General features: G+C 40.5%; 1 protein-coding gene across 3 annotated transcripts in view; it reads right to left on the reverse strand.

The window, feature by feature from the left end:
- cd276 (CD276 molecule) overlaps positions 1–27118 on the reverse strand; it is a 67395-nt gene that overhangs the window by 13365 nt on the left and 26912 nt on the right. For 2 of the 3 annotated variants that reach the window (XM_067594189.1, XM_067594200.1), the window contains exons 5-7: positions 8566–8703; positions 4868–4909; positions 39–77 (exon numbers count right to left, since the gene is read on the reverse strand). In XM_067594189.1, coding sequence (XP_067450290.1) covers positions 55–77; positions 4868–4909; positions 8566–8703 — 203 coding nt within the window. In that variant the 3' untranslated portion in view covers positions 39–54. Of the gene's footprint in view, positions 1–38; positions 78–4867; positions 4910–7257; positions 7325–8565; positions 8704–27118 lie in introns of all 3 variants that reach the window. The other variant, XR_010928919.1, reaches the window with a different exon arrangement.

Raw genomic sequence — 27118 nt, forward strand, 5'->3', positions numbered from 1 at the left:
CTGACCAACACACACAAGTGCACTTAAAACAGACTCACCTTTATTCTCTCGGCCTTAGCTTTTCAGTGGTGTCATGGCTGAAGAAAAGAGAACAAACAAGGATGAATACTTGTGCTTAAATAAATACAAGATATGTGAATGAAACGACAGTACAGTGGTCATGTCAACATTATTGTAACTTTGATGTCTATTGTCTCATGGACCAAAGCATTATCACAAGCTGTGTAGTTGTTACCGTGTCCCCTCCTTCTTCAGCCCCCCCCTCCTCCTCCTCCTCCTCTGCTCCATCTCTGTGCACCAACCTTGCCATGGCTAACAGGAAGCAGAGGGCACAGCGCTTTATTTAATTAGTCACAGCAGCTGAGTGCTCATGTGGAACCAAACAGGGGAGGCAGATTGGGGTAGTGAGATGGATAGGCACTCTCCCACCGGGCCTTGGCTGTGCTGTCAGAGGAGCGTAGATTACATGACAGAAGGGGGAATGGAGGGGGAGTGGATGGCATGAGGATGTAAATGGCGTCTGTAAAGGGGGATTCATCCCAGGAAAAGATTGCCTCCACTCTTACCAGTACCCTTGTTCTTTCACAAAAGCTCTCTTTACACTGTTACTTTTGTCTCATATGCAAACCAGCTAGCAGTGGGACTGGCCTGGACTGTTGTTGTGATGCACAGCACTGAGTGGTTTGGCTGCTTTTATTAACTGTGACAACACTCATTATTCCAAATGATTTAGAAGCTGCTATTTTTCTTCCATCTAGTCTGACAATGATCAGGTGGCCTTTTCCTCATGGACCAGCAGATAACCTCTGAGAGGTCACAGAAGTAGCTCAGTGTGCAGCACATCCTTGATGAGTTTCTCCACAAACTCAAAGCAAACAAAGTACAAAAGGAGAGGAAAAAGTTTCTCAAACAACTGGCAATCTCCTTCTCGTTTTGGAGGTATGGAATATGTAGAAATAACAAGAGGAGGCAAGCACAGGAAATATCTATTTGTACATAATTAGAGCATCTGGTGTAATGTGAAATCTATATGATTCATGTGATAAGGGGTTTATAATTCCCATTATTATCCGAGCAGTGTTACTTGGCCTTCAACACCAAAACAGGATCTCTCAGGTTCCTCCTTGGAGAAAACACAGTAGTAAACATCAACTTACTGTATGGCGCTGAACCCGCAAGGAACATGAGTGCAGCGCTTGAATAATGTGTGCGCAACTACCAAGCAATGGTGTGCAGGGAGCTCTTTTAATTAGCGCTCTTGAAGTTATCCAGTGACCCATATCTAATGATGAAGGCATCATGAATGTTCTATTTACATATCTTTAGTCAGTAATGTGTGACCGTTGGGAGAGCCCAGTGGCTGAGTATGTGGTGCCAGTGAAAGGGAGGACATGCCTGGGGCTGCTTTCCATGGCCCCCTCAATTCTAACTGTAGTAATGTTGAGTGTTATGTCAGTGACCTGCAGGTTTGTCAAACTAGGTTATGTCATAAGAATACTGTATGTAACTTGTTAATAAGCCTTGGACTGGTAATGCTGCATATTCCAAGAATCCAGTTCAAAGAAGTTATTATAACCCAGGTTAAGGGATTTGCGACGTCTATAATTTGTGGCATAGATTGGGTTTGTAAATTTAGCGAATACAGTAAATAAGCAAATAAACCCAATTTAAGGTTACATTTTGGCAACAATCAAAATTGTGGCCAACCAGGTTATACAAAACCAACTTGATATGAATTTCTTCAGTCATTCCTGGTTGTCTACCGTAATCCAGTTCACTACAGTACAATGCAGTTTTTATGATTAAATAGAGATGTAAAAACAATTGCTTATCTATAGTGAAACTGACTGCATGTATCATGGATTATATTCCCCGAGGCAATAAAAAAAATATGCAATTCCAAGGAACATACGGCCACATTCCCTATAGGAATATTTAAACACCTCCAATAAATTGCTCAGGCTACACTTTGATTCCCATGAGAAACATAAGGTGAATATTATGTTTCTCATGCATTAAGGTGTTGTACTTTCACTGCTATGTGAATAACTCAATAGACAGGACAGAGGGGGGATATAATAAGCACAGAGGTGACTTTGGCTCTGATACAGCTGTCCTTGTTTCTGTCTGTCTGCTTCAGAGTCACCTTTATACAGCCTTAGCTAGCTAGCTTCTTCAAATCAACACAACATTTAGGGTGATGAGATACAGGGCTCAAGGCTTTAATATGATTTTAGAAACTGTCATCCATCGTTCAGCGGCGGCCTTGGCATGAGGGAGTAAGAAGTGAGTGGAGGATGGGGGCTTCTCTGTACTTGGCTGTATAAAGCAGGATATTCCCTAACCCTCCACCTTCACGGGACCTTTCCTCAGTTAAGAAGGGTTAATACAACCGTTTTTCACATGGAGCTCCCATTTCAGAGGGCGTTTCAAATTGTTCTTTCCAACGATTCTTTGTCTATGAAAGAACTGGGTCACTGACTAACACTCTCTTTCAGGGCCTTGCTGCTAAGGCCTGACTCCTTGGAGTCCAGGATTTAGGGAGACAGGGGCTAGTGCACACAAACTGAAGCCAGTTTCTGACAGGAGGAGCTGTACTTGCGTGACTGCAGCCCCCTCTAAACAGCACATCACGCTCAGATTACTGAACACATTTCAGAGAGGGGGTGGGGAGGTGAAGGCAGAAGCCGACAAGAACTGTACTCACTACACATCTCAGTGGATGAACGTCTGTATATAGTGGTGCTCTATCCTGTGCGTGTATGAACATGTGCATGTGGACATGCACAGCTCTTGTGTGCATGTGTAGTAGACCTGTGTACATTTGTGTGTGTGAAGGGAGTGCTTTTGGCTTTACCACCCGCAAATAAATCCAGAATTTGAGCTCCACTGTTTGTTAAACATTATTTGCCTCTGCTATAAAAGCAACAAAGGGATCCTACCCCACTGCAAATGAATGAGCCCAGGTCCCTAGTTATCACTGGTTATTGTTCCAATCAGGCTGGCTTTGAAAGGGGAGGCGCGCTCTCCTTTGGACAGCTCATTAAGATAACACACAAACGTGGCTCCCCATCATCCTGGGTTTATTAAAGTGGGGCTCATTTCAGCTCCTTTGTCTCATGCAGGAACCTCTGCCTTTGTCAGCGCAATTGGAGCCAGATGGCAAAACAAAGCTGCCTGTCTGGAGTGCTTACAGAGTGATCTCAGAAGGCAGAGCCATTAGCTTGACTTCACCAGCTCACCGCCCACAACGTCCACCTGGATCAACCAGGTGCACAGACAATGATGAGAGGGAGCGAGAGCAAGGGTGCCTGCAAGTTGTTGTCTTGTCCCTGGATTGTAGGCACACTCGAATCTCCAAGCTCTATTCTCCTTTGCCCATCCCCTTTAGCTAAAGCTGAACTATTCAGTCTAGCTAGTTGTGGGATGGCTGACGCCGCTCCTGGCTGCACAGATCTCTCTGAAACATTCATGAGAGAGGCATTAGAGAATAAAAGTCATTGTCCCCCTTTCACTCAGAAACTCTCCTTCACCTCTCAGCTTATTAAAATCACATGGTATTAACTTTACCGTTCACAGAAAGGCTAAATAATTCAATCAGACTAAAGAAGGAGTCAAATGAATAACTCTAATGACATTAACGCTTGAGGGAGAACTGCTCAGGACTGTGAGGGGTAGTCACTGAGGCTGGGCAAGCAGAAGAAGCTTGCTCTGCTTGCTAATGGCAAAATTAATTCTGGACTCATAAGGTCATACTCATACTACGTAAAATATCACATCACTCTCATTACAGAAGAAGATGCACACATAGAGGTAGTCGTCCTGATTCAGTAGAAAATGTATAACTTATTTTCATTGTAAAGCTTCTTGAAACTCAAAATCCTGAATTTGTAACTGAATAAGAGTTAAATGAGTTGCTTTCTTATTTCTTACTTTAAATACTCGGCTTTGAACAATTATGAAATGTTTCTTTACCAAGAAGCAAAATTTCTAAATATGGAACATAGCTCCTTCTGTGTTTGGTGCAAAGACTGTTACAGGTATGTCTGTCTATTTCGCTGCATTATTTATCATAAAAATTCAAAGCCATGTATTCCAAGTGACAACAATATGCATAACACATTTCAGCCAGGACTCAGTACAAAATCCATCAGGCATGATAAACAGGATCATTTGAGAGCAGGACACGGCAGCACTACTGTAGGCATTTTGTGAAACCTGGAACTTGTGGAACTTGTTACCATTAAATTTATAGACAAGATAGATTTTACTGTTATAGCTGTAGCTTTAGGGGAACGTATAATGTAAAACAGCTTGTTGGCATCACTAAATTAGTGCGCCCGTCTTCCTCTCTCTGCCTGAAACACTCATACACACAGAGTAGAGTATGGATTTGGTTCCAGGAGCTGGTCTCATTTTTTACGTGCATTCATGCCTCATCAGCGTTCACTCACACTTCAGTAAACAAACTTAACATTCACTTATTTGTTTTGTTGGGTCCCTACCACCCGCACTTCTTTTTAAGGAAGCAAGACTTGACTGTAGGTGATGTTTTAGTTATTAAATATTTTTTTGTCACTGCAATGCCATGTTAGAAAAAATACAATTCTGTATCCCATTTTCAATTAGGTTTTGCATACAGAGCTTTCTTTTTCTAGTTGTCTTTAACGGATGAGATGCACTATTGCATGTTCTTAAACCCTTGCATGATTACACAGCTTAGAGTGCTGAATGCAAAAGATTACATATTGCTGTTTCCTGACTGGCAAGTGTCACATGCACCTGCATAGCAGTGCCAGCTAAAACATACAGCAGGTCCCTTGAGGCACACAGAGGCTAAGGATTGACCAGGTGTGGATTGGCTGACCTGTCTTTGACTCCTCTTCTTCCAGCTCCTTGGCTTCTTCAGCTGTGGGAAGACAGAGGAGCCATTATCAGTGGGAGCCACAGTACAAAGGCAGGCACACAATGCAGTCACTTCATCACAAGCCTATGGTGAGCTGATCCTTCACAGCTCAAAGGACAAGCTGTGATGAGAGCCCCTATATGACCATGAAGCTCCGCACAATGGTACACCCCACCACATCATACACACACACACATACATGCACAGCCATACCCACCCCTTAACCTCCAATCCAGCCCTCTCACAAAGACAGTAATCACATTAGGCTTTAGCTGCTGGCTCTCTGAAAACCCACTGTCAACAGAGTTAGGGAGGCAACCCTGTGACGGCTGTCACACTTACATACACACGTGGCATGCATGTGCATGTGTGCACAGCCGAGCACAGACTATGCAAGTGGCTGATATTAATTCTATGACACAATTACCATCGCAATTGGGCTTGAGATGGACTATTCAGTGTCTGATACATAAGATTAAACTTATAATTGGACAAAATTAAATGTCAAGGAAACACAATTCATTTGTTTATATTCTTGTACATTTGCCAGATTTTCCTTGACTTTGACAGCAGAGAATATAATCCTCTGGGGAAATTAAGCAAAATCCTTATTATTACAGCAGCAGAACGTGCAGAGTTTCCAAATTCAAACAGCCTGCATATAGGTCTACCCACACCACATTCTTCAGTTTCTTTCCCTCTGTGTTATGCAGTATTTTGAATTCAAATTTATTAAATGCACTGTATATGTTGACACATAACTACAACCATTTTTATTAATCAATCAAAGATATGGCTTTGGTCAGTCAGCTTCAGATTTTGGGGGCATTTTTTTCTTGGTGCCAAACTGTTAGCAACTTTGAACTGTATGTCTAAAATACAGTTTTATGTTAAACTTTAATAGTGTGCGAATAAAATCTACAAAAAGCACATTGAAAAAGTAGTATATTTGGTACAAACATCTTCAGAATTGTGGAGTAAAATCCACACACGTGTGAGCCTGTTTTCCGTCAGTACTTCATTCAACACCTTCAAATCAACCAACAGTCCCAACGCTGTGGCAGCAGTGGAAATGCCTTGGGGGAAAAGGCTTTGATAGGAGAGTGAGGTTCATTTAAAAGGCACCTTAAAGTCAGGGTGAAGACGAGGGCATCCACAGGGCAATGAGTGAGAACTGCTTCCCTTGTACATTGAGAGTGTTACAATTTTATGCCCCCATTGGCTGCATCCCAAATGTGTAGGGGTGAAAAGAAGGGTAGTTATGGCTTAAGCACAAAAGCTGGACAAACTGCATAATAGATGAGAGAGTCAAGGGACAGAAACAGCAGTTCACTCAAGCCAAAAGAGTGTTACTGTTCACCTCATCACCCTCTCTTCTGTCTCTGTTTCCTCTACACAGAAGTGGTGCAACACTGCTGCTGAATCTCTTCAAACACTGCTATGACATCATAAGTGTTGCAAAATGTAAGCCAAAGTAAATGGTCCCAGTTAGAAAACCTATATCACTATAAATAAACTGATTAGCAGGCCTAATTATTTCATTCTTGCAACCAGGAAACAGCAGAACATTTTTCTTTTTAAACCTTTGTGCGTATTAGAACATAAGGCTTAATGACAGCAGGGTTTGTGCTGCGTAGGTTTTAATTCCCATTCTCTCTCCCTTTGACGATCAACTCTTAATGACAAAAATAAAACACAATTTAACAAAAAAAAACAAAAACAAAAACATGAGCAGCTTTCTTTTGCCAATATTTTGATCAAGGATTTTGTAAATTGTTTGTTTTAATGAGCGTTTTCTACATAGACTCGTAGTGGAGTAAAATAAATCTATGTGTCTGTTAAGTCATGTGAGTCACGTGCAAAGATTGCTGATCAATCACAGCCTTTGGTCAGGGGTAAACCTGGGGGTTAAACCCTGTGAGACATGTGCACCGCTGTTGTAAAAACCCCTCGGGGAAACACTGCTTCCCTTATGACTTTCATCTGTCACACAGGAGAGATCTGTCCCATGTCACCTACACATGATCTCCCAGAGTAGGTGTGATTAAATCATATGCTTATCTAAATGTAAAATGAGCTTTGGAGAAATGGGATAGTGGCCCTGGATCGGTCATTGAAAGCAAATATTAGATACATAGTCACAGATATTACATTATGTAGGGAAGGGCAGAAGAGAGGGATGAAGGGAAAAAAATATCAAAGAGGACAGAGCCATGCTGATGTTGAGATACAACACTACCCCTGGAATTGAGCTTTCACTTCCAGCTGCAATACCACAAGCTGCTCTGCTCTGCTACAATACACATTCTGGTGCACCACATACATTATGACAGGGAAGAAAAATGACTTACTTCTCCACTCTTACTGACCCTTGCACCCTCACTACCCAGACACGGTGAAGAGAGAGTCAACTTCAATCTGGCCATACCCAGGAACACCATTAAAAGATAAGACAACCACAATTAGGCTGCACTTCCCTGCTTCCTGCCCTCCCTACAGCTCTAGATATGTGCATAGGAATCCTATTTTAAGCCCCTCCACATCTGTATTCATATAGTATCATTCTATCAGGAGTATAAGAGTCTGTATGATATGTGAATAAGTCAGTGCTCCCGCTCTTCAGGTTCATGCTTGGAAAACACCAAAGACTGCAGAAACATTGCTGGCAGGGGACAGAATAAGACTTAACATTTCAATAAGGCGGACAGTGGATGACCATATAATCAATCCCGCCTTCGGTGTAAGGGCTGCAGGCAAGAACGCAGCTCCTCATCCTGCCCAGTAAAGAAAGGGGCCCCACAACCCTAGGAGCCCTTTGCCCGTAGGAGGAACTGCATTATATTTCTCTCTTTCCATTTCATTTGATTTCATATGTTCCATGGAGCTATTTACTCTTTCCTCTGAGTCTGTGTCACTTCCATATTTATTTTTAAACCTCTGGGCCCTGGTGCAGACACTGGCTGACCTTTATTTAAATGTCTCCTCCACTCTGAGCGGATCTCATTACAGCAGAGCTGGTGGCTTTGCACTATCTATCTCATTCCAAAACTTTTTCTCTTTGCACTTGCGGCGATCCTCAGCCATTCCGCAGCGCTAATTACTGGACCCGAGTAATGATGTTCCTCTCCGCCGAAGATATGTGTCCCACCATCCGAGATCCTGCCTATACGCATTAAGCAGAACTCCCTCTGGATTCTGAAAGTTCCTTGAGCAGTTAACATCTCATCATTGCTTTCTGCTCTATCTCTCTCGGCCTCGCTGTGCCTCCCACATGATCTAGGCAACACGTCGCAATTATGCGCATCATACTGGCTCACTATGTGAAGAGTTTAAGGAGTCATTCTGCATTTTAATGAAGGCCCTTAGAAGGGTTGAAAGGCCCTGTAAGTATGATAGGCTGGCATCCATTATTCAGCAAGCCCTTGAACTATGTACACAATAGGGTGACACAAAACAGAAAAATCATTTCATTACTTTGTTGATTTTTATTTTCTTTTGGCATATGTTGCCACTGCTGTGAGGTTCTAAATTTATATTCCCCCTTAATGAAGGCAAGACATCCCCCAAAACTTTGTACTCATTGTGAGAATATACACTGGTGTTGAGAAAATACACTTGTGTTGAATGTCCTCTTTTGTCCTCTCGTCCATTCCCCCTACCTTCTCTCCTGGCCTCCTCGCAGCTCTCCTTGATCTTCCTACGGCAGACAGCAGCCAGGGCAATGAGCAGCACCAGCAGACACACGGCCAGGCCAACAGTTACCCACAGAGCCACCGGGGGGAACGCAATGTTCTGACCTGAAGCAAAGGGCACATGGAGAGAGGGAGCAGAGAAGGGAGAGCATCATTATTCACTCTTGCAGAGCTAAAATAAGAGCGCAACTGTCACCACTGTATCCATCACCATTTTTCTACCATTTGACAATTTGCTGTTAGTGTTGCTTGTCATAAAACCCCCCAAATTATCCAGACTACAGAACTACTAAAGCACATAATGACAATGATTATTTACAATCATTATCTCCGTCATCATCGTCTGCTTTGTCATATCCTCTCCACATTAGGGTTGACTTTCAGAAACAGTGCAGTTGTTCTGAGACAACAGAAATGAGAGTGAACCTTTGCCTCATGTGAACTGAGTGAGAGCTTCTTCAGAACTTTTGAGTCTTTCACTTGAGTCCAGATGGCTCGTAGCTTGACACAGTGTTAATTTCATAGATGAATATTTTTCGTCAACGACATTTTTTCACTGACAAAATGAGACAACCGCATCACTAATTTGTGATGACAAAAACTATGACAAAATCTACTGTCACTTACATCAACGAGTCAAAACGAGACAAAAAATGTTAGGGAGAGACGAGTCAGGAAGAGATCAGGCATATGGATAAATTTCACATTTGATATCAAGGAAAACAAGACCCTTTGTAAACCGTGTGGAGGGACAATCACTGGTAAAAACATAATGAACATGAAGCAATATTGGCATCAACTTGAAATCCATGCAAAGGTAAGCACATGCTAACGTTATTTTATCAGCTAACCTGAGCTGGTGTGTTTTTGCTAAACTTGTAATACAATACAAGCTAAAAGAAACTCACCGCTGTTGTATACTGATTAGAGAAGTGAATGACCCAGAGTTGCTAATCTTAGATCATAAATTAAAAGATTGATTGACACACTAAAGATAATGAATGTAAATATGTAACAGAAGAATGCACGTCTGAGGAAATGTTTACATTGAGCTTACGGTATCACACTGATGTTTCAAAAAAACATGACGTTAAACTTTGTGTTCATGTTAACTTAATGTTACTGTTACTTTGGCTAATATTAGACATATGACAGGAGAGCAGAAATGTAGAGAGACAGCTTGGAGCTGTGTGTGCATGTGGATGAGTAAGAGAGGGTAGCGGAGGTTAGGGGGTGAGAGAGAGAAAACTCAGAACTTGATTTTTTTTCCCCCTTATTCAACCTCACAGATACAGAAGACCTCCAATGACAAAGATGGGCAAATAAAGCTAGTGCATCCCAGCAGAATATTTCAACAGCTCTTTAAGTGCTTCTAAGTACAAAAGTGACTCTTAAGTACAAAATACCAAGGAAGAAGGCATAGCAAAATGGATTGGGAACACAGGATTACTGGTCACAATGACTGAAGATGAGGAATTTGTTCTAATGATGGAGACAGTAGAGTATATCTAATTATTCAGGGAGAGTAGATCTAATACTCACTGGTGTTATTTTGTTATTGTCTGAGAGAGTCTTTTGCAAAAAAGCAAGGCCATGCCTCATTTCTTTTAATTAATTGGTAATTCTAGAGAGACATTTAAATGATGCATTACACTTCAACTAAACCTGTTAGATTTTAGTTGACTAAAATCTTATGATATTTAGTCTACTAAAACTAAACTAAAACTTAAACAATTCAGATGATGACTAAAACTAAACAGCATTTTAGTCAAAAGACTATGACTGAAACTAAATCAAAGGATGTTGGCGCTAACTATCCCACCCCCTGCCTTCTACTACACATAGCTCACGTCTCTGAAGTTGTGATGCTTTTGCTTTAATATTGTAAAAATGTAATACACACAATAAAATTACCACTCTGACAGCTGAATGTCAATACTTAGTAAAATAGTTTAAACCTGCAGTGCGGAACTTTTGTCTCATGCTGACCGGCTGGTCTCACACAGTCAGCGGCTCCTCACAGCTCATGTCGGAGCAAATTTCCAAATAAGCGTTATTTGAATAAACTGACCACATATTTGGAATCTAAATGGTTACTTTCTGGCCTGAAAAAATATTAAAACTTATTATAATGACATATTAGCAGTCCTACAGCGAAAATTACAACAGCTTTTAGCCATGTGTACCAAGTATGCCATGCCGTCCGATGAAGATACCCGAGTGTCGAGCACCCGTCAGGATGGATTGGGATGCTGAACATGACGTAAATTCCCCAGCAAATCTGAGGGGAAACCAATCATTGCTGGATGATGTATAACGCATTGCTACCGGTGCTTTTAAGTAGAGTATCGTGATAACATATCTTTTTAATAAAATCACTTTAGAGACAATTAGACATCAACATGAGTGACAGTATCTTGGCAAACAGCAAACTGATGAGTAGAAATAAAAACTGGTCAGCAGGACAAAAACGATATCAGAGACACAGCCAGATTTCCCTGGAGTATTCAAACTGAACAGAGGGAGAAGAAAACAGCAGAGCCACTAAATAGCTGTGAGCCTGGCTGTAGCACAAACAGGCCTCCTTCAGAGAATGCCCACTTCAAGACAGATAATGATAATAATAAAAAATAGACTGAAAAATGACTGGCTTTGGGAAGAGGAAATGATGAAGCATCTGTAAGGACTTGGCATCAGCTATGACGATAGGCAGACGGGCTATAATATGGCCAAGCCAAGTAGCAAATAGACGCATCCTTTTGGAGAGGATCAGTTCTCAGATGGAAATCCAGTCCATCTGATGCTGAGAAACAAATGTACCTGATTGTCACATGAAATAGAGTTAATGAAAGGCCACAGAGGCCCAGAGAGAGAAGGGGGAGGAGAATGTACACACCAAAAAAATTTGTTCGGCTTTTAGTCCGCTGTTGTTTGTAGCCACCCTAGTGGCATGGGTCTAGGAACGGAACAATGTTGGCTTTTTGGTCGGTCCACCACTTTGGTTCAGACCCAAATATCTTACCAACTCTTTGATTGATTGCCATGACATTTTGCACAGACATTCAAGGTCCCCAAAGGATGAAGTCTAATGAATCTGGAGATCCCCTGACTTTTCCTGTAGCGCCACCATGAGCTAAACGTTACATGCTGACATTAGCATTTAGCTCCAAGACTTAGACTTAGTGTTGTTATTTCCTACTCTGTGCCTTTTGTACTGATATTTATCCATGGTGACTTCATCATATTAAATGGCAGTAGCATATTTAAAAGGATCACTGCCTGCAATATGCTAGATTTACAGAGGTAATTATTGCTGTGGCAGATATTAATGTATATTATATACACATTATGTAAACATTTCAGGTAATTATTATAATCTAATTCTAAGGTATACACACACACATTATATATATATATATATATATATATATATATATATATATATATATATATGTGTGTGTGTGTAGGGAGTATAAAGACTCCCTGATACTGCTACTGCAAAGCAGGATAAACAACCAAATGTCACAGAGAAAGGATACAATCTGGAAAGTCAATCTTGTCATTTTGATGAAGCTGCGTATGCCTCCCCAGGCTAGTCATGACTGATGATACTGTGGCTCGCTGTCCACTGAGCCCTTCCCTTTGCTATATTTAAAGGATGACCATCTGAGAGCCAGTTTGTACTAACAGCGAAACATGTATGAAAGAGGAATAATCACATATGAGCAGTTTATGTCTCACAAAGTCAGAAAAGTAACAAACGTGTCTAGCTCTGTGTGACAAGTAGAGAAGACGCAGTGCTCTTTGCTTCCATTGTCTTTCTCATTCTCTTCTTTATTCTCACACCTTCCCACCACACTCTCCCTCCCTCAAGGCAGACTGATAAAGACAAATGCCATAGTCGGCTATCATTGCTACGCCGGGGCCCAAAGGGCTGCAGGATCATATTTTTCTTTTTCTCTTGTTTGATGATGTGATTTTGTTTTCTTCAGAAATAGATTTGTCTCTAATGGCTCTGTTTACCTATCCTCTCTTTCCCCTTTTCCCTATTCCCTCTGTGCTGGGGTAAGGATGGAGTGCTTTGGACCGCACTGTCACATTACCCAGAGTCTGCAGACTTCAGAGCTGCACCAAACAGGGCAAACTTCACTTTATACACTTGGCGTGTACACAGAATACACATTAGGAGGAAAAAAAAAAAAAACATGTTAGAAAAGTTTTACGTTTGAGGAATCAAATTATGTAGTCTAGTTAAATTGCAGAAAACCCTGTTGGAGGTTGAAAGTGCGCCTAATAATAAGCTGATATATGATATGAGAATGAAACAAAACAATAATTATACCAGACCTAAATGCCACACACTCACCAGGGTTTCTGCCTGAATTTAAATCTACTTTTTTCTACAAAATCTACTGATGATGTTGATGATGTCAACACTCAGTATCAGTTGGCTTGTACTAAAACTGTACACAAAACAACACTGTATACATAGTACATCTTTTCTTTTTCTGTCATGTTTTAATACCACATGAAATCCATATTCAACTTTGCACATTTCAGCACACTTGCTCCATATGCAGCATGGAGTTTGTAGTTTTTTTTTGTTGTTGTTCAGCACTCACACATTTCATTACTTAAAAAATGATAGATAATGAAAAGGTACTTTAGTTTCAATACATGTTTGCAAAGTTTTTTTTATAGGTTTTATCGATCACACCTGGAGCACATCCTCTACCATTACTTCTAATACAAGGTGGTGCTTCACCTTAGGTGTTTTGTGTATCACAGGAGGCCACAGCAGACTGCAACGGTAAAAATAGATATTTAATGGGGGCAGGCAAGAGTATGATAAAACACCACCTCCACATGAAGCCTCTAACACAGGGCCTCTAACACCAGTGAGAAATGTGGCTCCCTTAGTCTTTGGAAGACACTATAGGGGACTTGCAAGGGGCCAGCTTAGGTATTGTTTTGGCTTCAGTGAATGTGAGAGCCAAGATTTGCAGGCATTTTTACAAGCCTGAGTGTTTTCTCTCCAGCACCTTTGGTGGAATAAAGTGCTCCTAAGACTCCCTTGCCTGTCATCTTGGTTCTGCAACATGAAGACGGTGGAGATCAAAGCTGCTTTCTCTCCAGCTGTCAGCCCAGTTTTACCTGCCTAGAAGAAACCTAGCCTCTTAAGCTGTGACCAAAGGAGAATAATGTCCCTTGACAGAAGGATGGCTTCAGGCTAAAAAGAGCCTCAAGGCTCATTGTAGACAAGCTGGAGGGATGAGGAAGAGGAGAGGAAGAGTCAATTAGGTTTTTCTTTCAATGTCAGAATGAACAACTTGGCTTTACCCTGCCTGATTGTGAGAGTAGAAGAAGGGAGAGGGGGGGACTTGTAGAGGAGGAGTGTTGATCACAGGAGAGCGAGCTGGACTGGGGGCTAGCCCAGGGGTTGAGCTGCAGCTAGGCCCAGCCCTGCTGGAGGGCCTGTACAGCCCTGGAGACCAGAGAGGCACAGCCAGGCGCAGGACTGGAAATAGGCTTATATATCTCTCTAACAATGAGTCACATGGCAGAGATAAAGACATTCATTCAGACAATACAGTAAGGCAGGGAAGAAACACTAAAGTGAATGAGATATAAAACTCAGTGAGACAAAACAGGAGCTCACACTTAAATCACATTCGCCTAACACTGGTGAGGTGATTGATGCATACTACCTCAGTGAGTGCAGACTTGCCGACATTGGTGATTTAAACTTCTTCATTCAGTTTCTGTGTAGCACCACCGATCTCACAGGAAAGAGATTGGAAGAAACAATAACAACAGTGCTAATGGAAAGAAGATGGCCTGTGTCAGAGGACACGGATTAGCCAGAATGAAAAACATGAGCATGAATATTAGGATTACATTGAACGAATGACTTTGAATTTGTTTCAGCTTAAGTTTCAATTACCAGCTTTTATTATTAACCTCGAAGGCGTCCATCAAAACCTCCAAACCCTCCACATTCAACCCCAGTATGAAAAGCGTGTGACCGCACAGCGGCTGTTCTTGCAATATTTCTAAGAATATCTCTCCTCTCTGGGAGAGGACAAGAAGCTCACTTGTAGAGGAAAAACTTGGCAAACTTAAATGGATGGAGACAGGTTTTTGTCCTGTCAGCATCTTTGCTCAGAGCCTTCTCTCCTCTTTTTGCATTTCAATAAATTGCTTTACAACGAGATGCTACCTCACTGTCTTATTGGCATGCAGGGAAGCCTAGCGCCCATTTACTTACACAATTTGTCTGACATTATTGCCCTTCCCTTGACGCCATGGGCTTGTGGCAAACACAAGTGTATGATGTGCAGACGTGCACATTAAAACAGAGTAATGGCTCTGCATTTATAGGAATAAAGTTTCTAACAGCCCTCTTTTTTCTCAGCAGGAAGACTTTAAAAGCCATCTGGTGGTGTTGGGGGAAGTGGTGGAGGGTGAGGGGGGAGAGTAAGGTGATGAGTAAGTGAGTCAGTGAAGACTGGAGGGATGGGGTAAATGGGTGAGTGACCAAGCGACCCCAGTGGGTGAAAAAACAAGCGAGTGAATGAGTTTGTGGTTTTGCAAGCAAGCGGGTATTGAGCTGGTAACTGCGTGAATGCAGGACCAGGCTGGAATCACAATGAGGTTTTGTGGTATTAGTCCACCCTCAACTCGTAAGCTGTCTCTTGGACATGTCAGGCTGCTACTGACCTTTCTCTGGTGGAAGGTGGGCTCACAGTCCAGAAGTAGTCTGCCTATAGTGCTGCACTATGGATTTAGAATTATGAATTGGTGTGGTAAGGTTACCTCCCTCATAAAATGAGTCAGTCTTTAATCTGATTGATCCACAGGTGAATATTCCCTGCCACCCAACGGTCACACACCACCGAGAAAGGTTACAATAAGCCATGGAGATGGACTGAGCCTGAGTTACAATTGGCAGGTCAATGCAGGATAATGGATTTTTAATATTGTAGCTTGCTCATACAAAATAAGAGAATGAAGCTCTTGGAGTCCCTTCTTAGCAATAAAAAGTTTGTAGTGTAAATCTAGCATCTAGTCTTCTTAAATGTATGATCAACTTACAAAGAAAGCCAAACAATGTTGGACATATTGATTATCATTTTAGGATTATCTCAGCTGAAAATTACTAACTTTTCCAAAATCTTGGCTGTGATAAAAATCCTCCATTGAAAGCCTAAGAGCCCAATAAATTGACAAGTCCGATATATTGGGAACTATTAGCTTGCTAGCAGATGTATTGGTATTGGTTGGTCTACAAGTAACAATAAATTGCAGTACAGAAATGACAAAGTTAAGTTTGAGGAAATTTAGAAACAGTGTCTCCATTACAGTTTGTCCACCAGAGAGCACTAACAATTATAACTAACAACTGTTCAATATCCAGCTCAGTATATAATGAGGTCAAAATTCTTTAAAAAAGTTTTTAAAAAATGATAAAGGTATTAGCTAATTATATGTGCATTTTTATGCACACATAAATACATATTATTTCAAAATAAACAATTAAAGTGTAGCTTGGTGTTAGAACATATACATAATGTTTATTTGTATGTTTATTATGACTATATATTATGTTACCTGTTATCTACATACAGAGACTTAGGACTTCCAGTTGCATTACAATGCATGCTGGGGACATCTGTGATGGCTAACATTACATAAATGTTTAAAAAAATTTATAGCATCATAAAGAAATGAGGAAAATGTGTAATCTAAATAACTGTTAAGGAGGTGTCTATGTATTACTACAATATACAACCAGTTCTACAGTATATGTGGCACTCACTGATTTGTCTGAGAGGGAGGCAGGGGAAAACTAAGCCACAGGTACATTCAAAAGGATGATTTCAAGTGTTATTCAGATATGCCAGGGGCAAGGTTAGAGTGAATTTTTTCATCTTTACAGTTGAAGGTAATCCCATACCCAGTAGACTGGCTAATTAACTGAATATACAGCTTAAAGCCAACTGCATGGCTGTCATGTTAGCAAGGCAGAGGCTATGTTGCAAGCAGAGGAGTGTGAGAATGTGTAATAGCTTTGTGGTGGAATATATAAACAATAGCCTGGGGTAGAGGTGGGCAGCATCACCAGAATAAACTTCACACCGGTGGAGAAACGTGCCCTGATGTGGATTTGGCTACACCATTTGTTGTTAGAGAATGGATTTTAAATGTCACGTCAAAAGTGCACCTTGAGCATCAGCTTACTGCATGTTAACCAGTGAGCATGCGTTTCCCAAAAGCAAAGAAATGCGCATTTGCATCTTAGGAAGGTGAGGAAATGGAGTCAGACAGCTCAACAGAGACAGGACCAAACAATGAGGAAACATGTCAGCACATATGAAGAATGTTTGAGAATGTGCTGCAGCTCTGACACAAGTAGCACTTGCACTGGTGTAAAGACAAAAACCACAGTGCAGACTTTGTTCCTGAGTCCCTGTCCTAATGATAAGACAAGCCTGCCATGCAAGCACATGACACATGCCTTAGCTGTGCATCTATGTAAAGACATGGTGCCTAAAGAGTTGAGAGACATGGCTTTTAAAGGAATGGTGTAGACCACTGGAATCGTGGCACGCAAAACCAAGACACAAACATTTCATCCAAAACAAAATCCAAAATTTGCAGCTGCTTTGAGAAATGAAGCGAAGAGCACACACAACAGTTACAGCTGTGCAAGCTCATACTTTCCACCAGGTATGAAACTCTACTCCACAACCACTGTAAACTGTATTAATAATTAATTAATGATAACTTTAACTCCAAGATATATATTTTTTACTATCTCTTGTCCTGCATTTGAAACACATTCTATTGAACTCATGAGGACAAAATATACCATTATATACATACACCCATCAATATTAAAACTGTGCTGTGATATAAACTGCACGTCATACTGTCCAGCCCTAGCCTGGGAGAAGGATGAAAGTGGGCGACAATACTGTCTCACAACCGGTCTGCCCACCTCATCACCTCAACAGCGGCCAGGCGAGCTCTCTCTTAACATTTCCCATGTCCCTCCCAGCCCCACTGGGGCCTCAATTAAAAACTCCTCTGATGTCTAGTAACTGACAGAGACTCCATCACTTTCACACATCCCTCTCCACTGAGAGTGGCATTAAGATGTTGGAGGCAGAGTGGACTATTGATTTTCTTCTTTCTTTCTTTCTTTTTTTTTTTGGTTGCTCTATTTCTTCACTAGGCCATCTTGGCAATGCAGGTGTAACTCAGGTGCAATAATCAGTTTACAACGTTGTGTTGTCTACATTTTTAATTAGCTTTAAAACAAGTGCTCCCTGTGAGATGCTAAGGATGTGTAGGAGAGAATCACTAGTGACAGCTATCAGTACCAAAACAGACTATCTGGTTGGTTGATAAAGCCAAGTAGAGGAAGGGAGAGCAGAGTGACAAGGACAAATAGCAGTGAAAGGACTAAAGAGCCTTTTAAAACAAAGGCCTGCCAAACAAACCAAAACTCGATTCTGCACATAAGCTATATCTGGTTCATATACCTCTTAAAATCTTAATGATCTTTTTTGGCAACTTGGGGGCAGTGCAATGAGCTTTAAACACAGCACTGACATACTATCATTTTTTATACAGTAGTTCTTATGACAAAAATAAGAACTTGTTTGTAAGTCGCTTTGGATAAAACCATCACAGAATGTAAATGTAAAAACTCTGTGTCCTCTAACCTGTCTTTGCTCTGAGCCTTCTCTCCTCTTTTTGCAGTTGCCTATTTACACATCCAGCAAACTCAAACAACACTAGCATTCAGTTGGAGTTTGGTTTCTGGCCACTGGGACAAATGTAAGTCCATACTAACTGCCTTTTTAGCAGCAGAGTCAGGTGATAACTCTCTGTGGGTTTGTTACTAGGAGCAACTCCTTTCACATTACATTTATTCACTTAATCCATTGTCAGTATAAAAAAAATATCAATTGTGCAAGTGCAGTGCAGTTCTAAACTGTGATCCTGATTCTGAAAGTAGCATTGTTTTATCCGTTCATATTCACATGCTGCTAGAGAGAATTTCCCTTATTTAAGTGATAAAGTGCACAGATCAAAGCACAAACACGGCTCATTAAACATAAAATAATTCAATGACACATAAAGACAAATGGTAAATAATAATCAGCCCTATACTACTGGAAAGCCACACTAACCTGGTGGATGAGCCAGAACTCCATCGTACTTATTCCAATGACTCACTGCACCAGGAAGAAAACTGCTGCTTGAAACTCTCTGCAGACACACTGTGAAGTACACACCTATTGCTGAAACAACTCCTGTGTTGCATCAGTATAGTGCAAAGTGGGTGAGAAATATCATCCAGAATATAAACTTTAACATGACACTTATTGAACCATCCATTAAAGTGTTCATTTAAGTCAGGAACACACCCAGCGATTGCACTGGCTTTTGTAATAGTCTTTCGTGTTTGCTTTTTGTCTCTGTAGATTATTATGAAGCTGTAATGGCACGGCTAAACAGCTTCAGCATTTGGTCCTCATTTCTAATATCTAGTCATGGAAAAAGCCTTCATGCAAAACTTTTCACAGTCACTGCTGATTCTGTCCTACATCCCCTGGTTGGACTTAAAAAAGTAATACAGTAATCCACAGATTTAAAAGTATCATTGTTTGTTTACCAAGAAACAAAGCCATGGTTCAAATCAATACCAAAAGTTGCTGTTAACATGGTAATATCTCTGAGTACAAAATGACAGGCTAGAAGATTAACCCTGTATCACAAAGCTATGCAAGTTCTATCCAAGACATTAAAGAACTGCCTGGACCTCTTCAAAGAGTGTGAGCTCTTAGTATGCTTCTCCCACTGCAGTATTACTAGGAGAATATATAATGACAGATTTTTTTAAAAAGACATGTCTCTGTATGTCTTTGCCTAGGGCTCTCATTATAAAACAGCATTTCTCATTTTCCTCTGCTGCAGTCTTTGGTGGTTACTGGAGAGACAGATGAATATTCTCAAAGCACTTGGCCTGGCTCAGACTTTGGAGCAGGTCAGCTCATTCCTGTTAGCAGTTCACCTCAAGTACAAAACCAAACCATCTCACATGATCACACCATAATTTCCTTAGTTTGGATGGAAATAAATACAAAATCTGTTGAAACCACAAAGTTGTTGCTTTAAGGGAGGTCAGAGGTCAGGTTTAGCCATTAAATGACACCCTCGTTGTTCACAAGGATACTATGTCTTATTGGAGGACGTTTCTCAGGACAAATTCTTAGCAACAATAGGCATTAAACCCTTACCCTATCTTCACTCCTCTGTTCAAAGAAACACCAGTGTACCAGAACATTTTTAAGAATGTAATGTGTTTGTTGGTGGGAAGAGACATCAGACAGAATATCTTGCTTAAACAAAGTAAGTCTAAAACAAACAACAAATATAGTTCACACCATACTAAGCTATTGTACAATTGTTTTATCATATGTATAGCTTTGTTTCACATTGACATTTTTGCTTTAACTTCAGTCATTGTTGAATGACTTGCATAACTGCAGTCTGGAAGGAGCTCCATTGTGATAGGAAATGATTAAAACTAGAGATTTTGAAGGTTTCAGGCTTTTAAACACTGAAACATCTTTACAATATCCATTAAGGACTCAGTTTGATCAATACATATAGCTCCTCTTAGAAAATCTAGTCATTAATTGAGTTTAAATCATGAAACAGTCCCTGTAGACACTTTTGACTGGTTGAGTGACTTTGAAATCTTGTAAAAATACCTTGTAACCCAAAATCGCCACTGAAATTGGTAAGAGAATCGTTATTTATTGCTGAAATTGTCTTAAAATATAACACTTATGGCACATTGACATTCTTTTTTTATTGCAGTCATTTTACAAAAGCAAAAAGCTTCTTGGGGCTGTGCTTGACAGTTCCTTTAGAAGGGTCCCTAACAATGCCTCTAAGCTGTTACAAAATCACTGTCAAGTACAGCTTCTCATGGCTTATTGCTTAAATATACTTTGTCTCCTTCCAGCACTTTTAAAATATGATATCTTGGACACACTGAAAAAAGTCTCTCTCTCTCAGTGGAATATAGCTAATCACAGTCTCACAACTTGTGTGTAGCTAAGTTATTTAGCCTGAGAAAATGCTCAGCCGGTGGCTGAGAGAGAAGACAGGGACAATATGTTCAAACCAGTGTCCCACAAGGGTGAAACTTTCCACAAAACTAATTTACTGACTAAACCAAGGCTAGCTAATGCACAAATAAGGACCTTTATCTTCATATTTATAATATGTCTGCATTAAGTACTCAGAGCCATATACTGTAAGTAGGTCTAAAGAAGAGCCAAAACAAAAATTAATCAACTTTTTAATTATCTGCAAATAATAATTACAATTTTCCGAGATAAATACACAAATAATGTGACTGGCTTTATAAAAAAGCTATAAACAAATCAGACCTCTCAGATCTTCTTTTTTTTTTGCCAAAAATAGATGAAGAGTAAAAAGAAAAGAAAATGAAAGACAAACAATGAGAGGTGAGTAGTGATAGGAAGATAAAAATAAGATAAAATATTGATTTGCACAATGTCTACTTTACATAAAACAACCTCCAAACTATTCTAAAACCGTGGAGCATCAGTAGTATATACTGAAGAATGGCAGACAAAAAGGGACACATGCTGCTTTTGCAGAGCAACATGGGATATCTGAGCAACTACAGTGGAAACTGCTTCTATGATCAAACAGCTTGGGACAGAATCATTCCTATACAAATCCTGTTTAAACATTTTGCTTATAGTAATCAAGATGTCCACCTACAGTGTTCATTTTGCATCTTTTCATACATGACAATATATGGAAAAAAAATTCCATTTTTTTTTAAACTACTTTAATTCTATTTTTTTTTTACTTTGCTCTCATGATACACGTATGATATGTAATTAGCAGCTGCGGCACAATTATCGCCTTGTGGTAACCCGTCTGCTTCTGGCTGGTTACTTGAGGCTGGTGCTGCATGCACACTGAAATCATGGTGGGACAAAAGAAAGTAATTTTCTCTCAATGAAAAATGTAGTCTCGCTGAAGATTATGACAAACTGCCAAAAACAAGCCAGAAACATGCAGCAGCAAAGCAATAAGCGTTTGAAATAGCTGTACTGTATTTTGAAACAGTCAATAAAATTCAGTAAATAACAAAGCTGCCCGTTTCATTACTTGAATATTCATGTTATAAATATTTAAATGTCAATTAGATGGCAATCTGCATGAGAAATAAAGAAAAAGAAAAAAAAAAGGTTATAATACTTATCCGCTTATAGTGATCAATTTGACCCAGACATATGTGATGACTATAGCAGTTTCCACTGTACTTTTGGGCTGTCCTTGAGCAAGGCATCAACCTCTAAAAGTCTTCCATGGAACTGCTCAGTGACTGGCAGAAGTAGACTCCGGTTGTTCCCAGGTGTGAGTGTGTGAACCAGGCCATTGCTATAAACAGCATGCATACTAGGCAAGAATTTTCTGGGTAAATAAAAGCAAAACTGACTCTTGCACTTGTGCCATGACTTTGAGACAGTGTCTTTCCAACAGAACTACGGGTGCCTGGAGATTAATAGTCACAAGATTTTAAACAGGTTGATGAGCTTCAGTTTTGAACAGACTATCATTGGTGCAGGGCTTGATAAGACTGTCATAAGCTGTTTGCAGAGATGTGGACCAGTCTATACCTGTATACTTAATAGTGTACAATTTCACTGTTGAAACTACTTTGAAACACTGTGAAAAAGCTTGTCCTTACATGCAGCTTAACAGCACACATACAGAGCGGGTGATCATTACAGTACTTCTCCTAGCAATTAGTTCATAACACTCTGTACTGTTCTTTTTTTAGTTGTACAATAGACCTCTTTAGCCCCAATGCACCTAAATGAAAGGAAGACCTTGAAGCAAATCTAAAAATTTGTTTATTCTCTTTTCCTCCCTCTTGGTATCATATTTTGATATCATTGTGATGCACACTACTGCCGTCTTTGCCCCTTGCTTCAAAATGTATGTTAAATAACAAGAAAATACTGGGAAAAACATTTTTAAGACATTCTTGTAGAATCAATGGCAGATTTACAATGTACAGGATTACAACTTGAATCCTATTTTACTCTGTAACCTTGACAGCTTCTTTCCCTGCTTTGGAGTACCGGCACTAATTCTTCTTGTGGTACACAATACAAAACAGGACACACTTACTTTCATCTCTGGATGTAAGTCATCATTCTGCTGAGGCAGCATATATTTCAAACCTATAACCAGTTACATCATTGCGCCCACAATGTCATCACATTATGTCACGTGGCGTTACCGAGATGCAGTGAAATATTGAAATCCAAGGACATCAGCTGTCAGCCTCCCTTGTGTGTCATTCAGCAGGTATATACACAGCCTGCAACAGCACACTCAATTTGTGGGATGCCGTATGAGATATATCACTGAACGTGAGACACCCTTTTTAAGAGTGTAAAGCACAGTACATAGTGCAAATAGTACATAGGCTTTGCAGTTTTTTCCATTTCCATTTTACAGTACACAACAGGGTTTCTGACTAATCACAAAAAAGCCATCTCAATGCTTAAATATTTAAAGTTTCACTGAATTTGGATGTTCAATGATATTTATGATGTGTTAAATCATATTAAGTGTATCAGAAAACCTGTTAAATTGGTTCAATTTCCATTCCCTTTCCAAAAATTAGCCTTCAGCTTGGTTGAACTGAATTTCTTGCCTCCAAAACACAGCCATGGCACTGTGAAACACTCTTAGCAGCGTCACCCTGTTTGGTTTGCTTAACTCCTAAAACAACCACATCAGGAAAAGGACCCAACATTACAAACGGCATCACTCTTCATCTGGTGGAGTAAGTGGCTGAAAGCATTGAGACAGATACATTATAGATATGACAGATTCTTGTGGTGTGGGTCACTGAGCTGTCTCTGCCGCTGACAGAGAGTTGCACTTACTAGTCTGCGGCAACACACACGAGGAGGGCAAGTGATGAAATTAAACACAGTTGACAATATTAATAAGGTAAGAGGAGCGAGTTTGTTTCCTCGTGGACAGTTTGTCTGTAATGAGCTGCAAGTTGTCAGGCTCTGGAGAGACAGGCGTGGCTACAAAGTCCGAGCCAGTGGGAAGATATTAATGCAACCTGAAGGGGATGTGAGTCATCGTGGGCCGCTGTCCATTCAAACTGGTATCATAAGGAGCACAACCGCAGCATGGCTTAATCACAGTCATTACTGTGATATTTGACACTGAGGTTGAAATAAAGGGCTCTGTAAAAGGTGCGTTTCTTATCACGCAGTGAGTCAGTGGGTGCTTATGTATTTTCAAGTCAAGCTGTCAGTACAGAGGGAGGTGAGGGAGTCGAGCACCATGCCTGCTTGAAACTCCTCTCCTCTGGGACACAGCCACACTCAGTCCATTCTTAACTTCCATTTCACACTTGGTAATCAATTACTGGTCTCTAGAGCTATCGAAGAAAAGGGCTACCTATCCCGAGAATAAGCTAAATCTCTCAACGCCTCCTAATTGAAAACACATTATATCGCTAGACAATGCTCTTTGTGTGTAGCCAGCCACTAATTTGGACTGTTTGCATGCACAGAACAAAGCAATTTACTGAGGTTGCAAGCATCCTTTGCAGGACAATAATTCATGGTGTTATCAGGTGCAGAGTTTAAACATCAAATAAACGGACTGAATAATTAAATAGCCAAACTTTGAAGGTGTGCCCAGCCGTTTATTGGTGGCCATTCTCCCAGTGACTCTGAAAAGCTGAAACTAATATGATTTCATATCATGAAGCCAAGACTGATGCCAGACCTCCCGAAACCAATCCCTCTTACAGGATTTAGCAGCAGCTGTGTGAAATGTACACTGCAGGGCCCCAACAGTCCCAATGATAGTCCTTGCTGTGAGTCCAAATCAAAATGAACCCGATCAATAACAAAAGAGGGCTTTTGTGTGTTTACTGCCATCATAAACACAGTCCCCTGAAAAGGGAAGCAAGGGAGGACAGCGAGAGACAGGTTTCCACCAGGCCGGGGACAGGCATAAAGATGTCAGACTGCTGTTTGTGGGAAGGTGGCACGGGGGAAGATCACACTTGATATGATGGTCTTGGCCAAAGATGGACCCTGTTTTTGATCACTTGCATGATGACACGCAGAGGAGGGAAAAAACTGAAGGTGTATGCATGGAGACATTGTCGATACATGTGCACATGAATATATGTTGCATGTGCACAAAAAGAGACTGATCACCTTCCTGACTGATGACAAATTCCAAATGTAAACACAAAAAAACTCACTGTCCAGGAAGAAATACTTTAGCTTTTAATTCTGGCAAAGAAAACCATTTTGACATCTGACCAGTGCAAAAAGCTTTTAACGCTAAAAAGTCAAGATGGCAGAGAGGGAGACAAGAATAAAGAGAAAATAAATCCCTGCACAAAAGAGAGGAGCTCATTTTATCTTTCCGATTGTACCATTCTAAAAGAGCAGAGCGCAGACCAGAAACTGCCCACAACTGAATCCAACTCAACAATCCCTCAGAGCCGCTAACAGTAAGACTGGGAGCATGACAAATAACATTGCCTGGGCCATAATACAGAGATAAAATTTCCCATACTGAAGGCCCAGAAGAGGACAGTCAAACATCTTATAGCAGTGACAGCGGCAAGTGGCCTGAGTTAATAATCCTGATAGGAATTAATGTGCTTACAATGGTGCCATTGCTGCCTACCTGAATTTATTTGAGATTGCCTACATTACTTCATCTGTCTATTGTGTTGTTTTCCCTGGCTGGCTTCCTGATAAGACAGAGCACGCATTCAGCAAGCGAAAGAAGGCCTGTTTGTGCACTGGACACTAATTAATACAGTGCTCCATTGGGAAAGTTGCCTGCTTGCTGCTCTACTGGCAACAGATTCATTTATACTGCTGTTTTCTGCTTCTCCGAAGGCTCTGTTAATTGCATTTAAATTAGTCCTTGTTCAGTAAAGAGCAAGGACCAGCACAGAGGTTTGTTATAGATGCTGGAAGCAAAAACATGATTTTGAAAACCATATTACCCCGAAGTTGATTGACAGAGCTTTTGATAGAAGATCCTACCAGAAAAAGGCGAAACCATGCTTGAAAAATATATCATGAATAATTGCAATTACTGCAATTTCACCACAACAGTTACTAATGACAGAACCTTTGAACCAGTAGATCACTACATCTTTCTGTTTGGCCCTTTGGCTGTTCTAGCACGGCAATGCTTTTACCCCAATTTAAGACTCACATTTTTTCAAACTGCCACACAATATTTTCAGAGATTCTGGGGAAAAAAATATAAATAATAATAAAAAAAAGATATATATATGTATATGACTATTCAGAGAAAACACTGTGAAGGACTTCTCAGAAACAACAGAGGACCTGGGCTTTATGGCGTGAGGAAGCGTGGCAGGTAGCTATTCAGATGGCAACATGATGTCAGGACTAAGCCCTGGAAGACATAATAACATAGTCAGGAAAAAGGGGAAGAAGGAAGCTGGTACACATTGCTAAGTGTAATGAATAGCTGAATGCATTCACACAGAATATCTACCATTAGCACATGCGTTAGACTCCATCTCCACGCTAAAGGTCAATGTTTATATAGCAATTAAAGATGTTTTTTAACCTTGTTTTATCCAGTGAAGGTTGGTTTAGCATACACTTGCTTCACAATCATACAGTAACAAACATTCTCCTTGGGGAAACGTGCCCCACAAAAACAAATGTTACACATGGAGTACAATAAGACTGTTTAGAAATACAGAAGTCGAAGGAACCTGGAAGGGATCTGACAGAAAAGGAAATGTGAATTCTTGCACAAGGATGATCATGAAGTTGATGGAGTTGGGAAATCCTCTAGAGACTCTGGACTCTAGTAGAGTCTGTGGATTAATATTAGCATCAAAGCCAGGCTGGGTGAGGGTCCATGACAATTAAAAAAAAAAAACATTTAATGAACGAGGACACGCAATGTTTGGTCATGCACAGCATCTAATGCCAGGCCCAGCCAATATCGTCCACATGTGCCACCTATCGGCAAGAAAAAAACACACTGGCAGCAGATTAGACTTGTAAACATGTCAATGTCAGCATCTTTAGGCAACAAAAGTAAAAAAGATTTCATTTTTGATATGTGTGACACCTATAGACAGTGTGTGTGCGACAATGTGTAACAATCAACATTTGTGTAAATTATAATGGAAAAATATTGGACAAGGAACCATTTTTTTGGCAATTAACACTTACTGCCAGTGTACATCAGGTACGATACATCGTGTTCTGTCTCCATCCCAGCTGCCATTGTAGCTGGTGTGGCTCTTTTTCCTATCTTTATGCATCTGTTCTATTTTTCCCTAACCAGTTAGCATTCTGCAGCGTGAAATTCACTTGTGAATGTATATCCT

The sequence above is a fragment of the Thunnus thynnus genome, chromosome 1, assembly GCF_963924715.1.
Source record: "Thunnus thynnus chromosome 1, fThuThy2.1, whole genome shotgun sequence".
Taxonomy (NCBI): Eukaryota; Metazoa; Chordata; class Actinopteri; order Scombriformes; family Scombridae; genus Thunnus; species Thunnus thynnus.